The sequence below is a fragment of the Corvus brachyrhynchos genome, unplaced genomic scaffold, assembly GCF_000691975.1.
Source record: "Corvus brachyrhynchos isolate BGI_N302 unplaced genomic scaffold, ASM69197v1 scaffold365, whole genome shotgun sequence".
NCBI lineage: Eukaryota > Metazoa > Chordata > Aves > Passeriformes > Corvidae > Corvus > Corvus brachyrhynchos.
Window position 1 is genome coordinate 811,528 of NW_008239544.1, and position 3,617 is coordinate 815,144.

At 57.4% G+C, this 3,617-nt stretch overlaps 1 protein-coding gene across 1 annotated transcript in view; it reads right to left on the reverse strand.

The window, feature by feature from the left end:
- Window positions 1-3,613, reverse strand: part of PABPN1L (poly(A) binding protein nuclear 1 like, cytoplasmic) — a gene marked incomplete at its 5' end in the record, with an annotated part of 4,022 nt that extends 409 nt beyond the window's left edge. The window contains 8 exons of the mRNA XM_017741333.1: window positions 1-945; window positions 1,315-1,460; window positions 1,611-1,698; window positions 1,773-1,879; window positions 2,324-2,388; window positions 2,841-2,949; window positions 3,072-3,246; window positions 3,462-3,613. The exon at window positions 1-945 is cut by the window's left edge and continues 409 nt beyond it. Coding sequence (XP_017596822.1) covers window positions 906-945; window positions 1,315-1,460; window positions 1,611-1,698; window positions 1,773-1,879; window positions 2,324-2,388; window positions 2,841-2,949; window positions 3,072-3,246; window positions 3,462-3,613 — 882 coding nt within the window. The remainder of the gene's footprint in view (window positions 946-1,314; window positions 1,461-1,610; window positions 1,699-1,772; window positions 1,880-2,323; window positions 2,389-2,840; window positions 2,950-3,071; window positions 3,247-3,461) is intronic.
- Between the last annotated feature and the right edge of the window lie 4 nt (window positions 3,614-3,617).

Here is a 3,617-nt window from a genome sequence, read left to right on the forward strand (position 1 = left end):
ATGGTGGTGGGAATAGAAAGAAAGACCAGACTAAATTTGCACCAGTGAAGGTGATTTTGCAATGCTGCTACTACAAGAAATAAAGTCAAATGAGGAGTTGGCAGCACCCTTTGATTCCTGGAGCTCTGGAATAAAAGCAGGAGGGAGGGAAGAGGGGGTTGCTAACACGCAAATTAAAAAAGGGCAGGGTTTTGTGAGACGCAGGTCTTGTTCAACTACCAGAGATAGAGGCTTCCAGAGGAACCAGGGATACTTTTTCCCTATCCTGGATGTACAAACACAGCGAGCTAAAAACCAGACCCAAACCACATCAAGCTCCACCTTCTTCCCAAGGGAAAGGTCACATCCACAGGGCTGGTGAAGGAAAAGCTCCCCAGCAATCGGATCTGGAGCTGCAACCCAAAACTTTCTCCACTCATTTGGGAAAGAACTGAGATTTTAGAACCTTAGGAGAAGGCAGCATCCAGCTGCTGTAGGAAGAGCTGAGGGAAGTTCACGGCCAAGCAGTGGCATGGAGGGCATCCAGCGAGCCAGGAGCCAAACCAAACCCTCCAGGATCCAGGACAGCCCTTTTCCACGGGATAAAGAAGGAGACTTGATGGTCTGGGAGGGCTCGTCCCTTCCCAGGACTGTGTTCTCTGCAATGAGCCTGCTCTCCACGCAAACGCAACCCCCCGGGGCAGAGCTGAGGTGGGATGAGCTCTCCTGGGATGCTCGCAGGCTGGAGCAGATCCCATCTTCCCTCCTGCAGCCCAGCACAGGGCTCATCAGTAATCCTCACAGCCAGGCAGATGGCATTTTTAAAATTAATCTGTTTTTTGGCTTCCATAGGCATATTTTTAAATCTCTCCAATCCCATCTCCTTGTTTCAGTCCCATCGGCATCACCAGGCAGTCCAGCCTTTTCTAGTATGGAAAATACCAAGGCACCAGCCTTGCCCGACCCCTAAACAGAACAAAACCAACATCCTGAAGCACAGGGGCATTTGCTCCCTGCTCCTTCACCCTTCCAAGGGCTCCCCCCCTCCTGCACAGCTACTCCGGGCTGCACCCCCAAAACCAGGGGAGCCCCAAAGCCAGGCACAGCTCTGGGACTGCTCAGGCTGGCAGCATGATGCCCACCCACCACTCCCTGAATTCCTGCAGGGACAGGGTAACAACTCCAGGTTTCCAGCTGTTCCTTCCTGCCAGAGCCCTTCTCCATCCTCCCAGCCATGCCAGGGTGGGAGGGGCAAAGCCGAGACACAGAGCAGGGAACCCCATCCCAGGAACATCCTGCTCCACACCTGAGGAACCCCCACGCCCAGGGACTCACCTGTAGGTCCTCCCTCGCACCCTGGGCTGCTGCCCCCCGTAGTAGCCTCCCCAGCGGCCCAGCCCTGCCCGCGTGGGGAAGTAGCCCCGGTAGCCCCCGCGGTCGGTGCTGCTGATGCCGGGCATGTTGGTCCTCTTGGGCAGCACCTGGAAGGTGGGGAGGGGCTGCTGGAGCTGGGATTCGGCACAACCACAGGCACCCAGGGCTGGGAATGGGGTGGGGGCAGCCCCCCGGCGCCTCCCCCAGCTCTCACCTTGATGACACGGCCCGCCCCCGGGGCCTCCCCCAGCTCTCACCTTGATGACACGGCCCCTGAACACGCTCTCGTCCAGCTCCACTGCAGCCTTCACGGAGCTCTGCTCCTCGAACTCGATGTAGGCGTAGCTGTGAGGGAACAGTGTGAGCACAGCCCAGGGACACCCTGGAGACCCCATCCCCGCCCTGCCCACAGCACTGACCCTTTAGGGTGGCCCGAGAACTTGTCACAGAGGATGGTGACCCGGTTGATGTGCCCACAGCTGTTGAAGTGAGACTCCAGCTCTTCGGCTGTGCCCCCGTAATCCACCTGCAACGACAGTCCCCACCCCCAGCTCGTGGGTGAGGGATCCACACCCCACCACGGGAGGCAAAGGGCCCAGCTGGCCCCGCTCACACCTCCCCACCACAGCTTCAGCCTCTCCTGAGGGCCAGGGGACCCTCCCAGATGAGTGCTCCCACCTGGACATACAAATCCAAGAGACAGCCTGCCCTGCTTTGAGGGAACAGGCCACACCACACAACCCACGGCTTCCAGGGGCTTCTGGGGAGCTGACACTTGCAAGAGATGAGCTGCAAGTGGCAGATGCTGAGCCACATTCCCAGGCTGGGCTGGGCAGAGGAGAAACACACTTGGGATGGGAACAGGCAGGCTGTGGTGGGGGGCAGATGGGCCCCATGCCAGGGATTTGGGACACACGCTCAGCTGGGCACTGAACAGCAGGAAGGGCTCTGCTCCAGGGCTCCCACTTACATTGCCCACATAGATGGAACGCTGGTCAGCCTCCACCTTCTCCTTGGTCGTCAGTGGGAAGAGAGCTGTGGAGAGAAGGGATTGGTCACGGACAGAGGGACATCTGTCTGTTCCCAGCACAGCCACCACTGAGCTGATACACTGCAAAGCTCCTCAGGTCCCTGGTCACATCCAGGTGTATCCCAGTCCTCACACTGCTGCCTCCTCCTCCATGCCCTTGCCCCTCTTCTCTTCACAGTGACTCCTCTACTGGGGCTGTTGGTGCTAAACTCAATTATTCAATTGAATTAAATGCAATTAAATTAATTTACTGCATCTGGGCCCACACAGGTAGAAGGTAAGAGCTGACAGAAGGTGCATTAGCATCACACCAGGCCTGGGACCCCCCTCACCCACCTTATGTGTCCAGTCCCAGGTGCCCAGAGAGGCAGAGCCAAATACTCTGGGCTCCAATTGTCACCCTGTGCCCCAGAGGTGTCCCTGGGGAGGGAGAACAGCACCCAGCAACAACCCATACCTGCTTCTGAGCTCATGAACAGGTGGTTCTCAGCTTCCAGCTGCAGCTCCTTCAACCTCTCATCCTCTTTCTCTATCTCCCGCAGTTTGGCTTTGATGGCCTCCAGCTCCTGAATCCCAAAACAAGAATAGCACGAGCAGCACACAGAGCAGGGACACCCCAGGTGTAAAAAGTTCCCCATTTCATTTGGGCACCAGGGAAAACTGGTTCCCCATCCAGGCAGGCACTCACCGGGTCCAGAACACCCAGCTCCTTTGTGCTGTTCCCCTCTTGGGGGCTCGCATCTGAGCTCTCATCTGCTGCCTTACACACAGACGCCACCTCTGCCATGTCCCAGGACGCCAGCTCCGCTTCCAGGGACGGTGGGTCTTGCCACCAGATCTCTGAAGTGTCCAGGAAGAAAGGACTGGGTAGGACAAGGGGTAAAAAGGCATTTAACAAACACCCATGTAACCTGGAAGCTAAAGCACAGCCTCAGCCAGGCGAAGGTTTTCAGGGTGTTTCCACCACAAGGATGAACAGGTGACATTAATGCAGCTTGTTCTCTGTGCTGCAAAACCCCAGACCTGCAAAGTACAACCAAAAGGTGCCCAGTTCATACTGAGTCACTTCCCAGCTCACCGGGGCTGCACAAGGGACCTGGAAGCAGCTGCCCCAAAGTGGAAAAAAACCCCCAGGGCCACGCGGCCGGCTGGTAGGGAAGGGAAGGGAGAGAGGCCGCAGGACACGGCTGTAAAGAGAGAGAGCAACTTGGGAGCTCTGCCTCCCGCAGCGAGG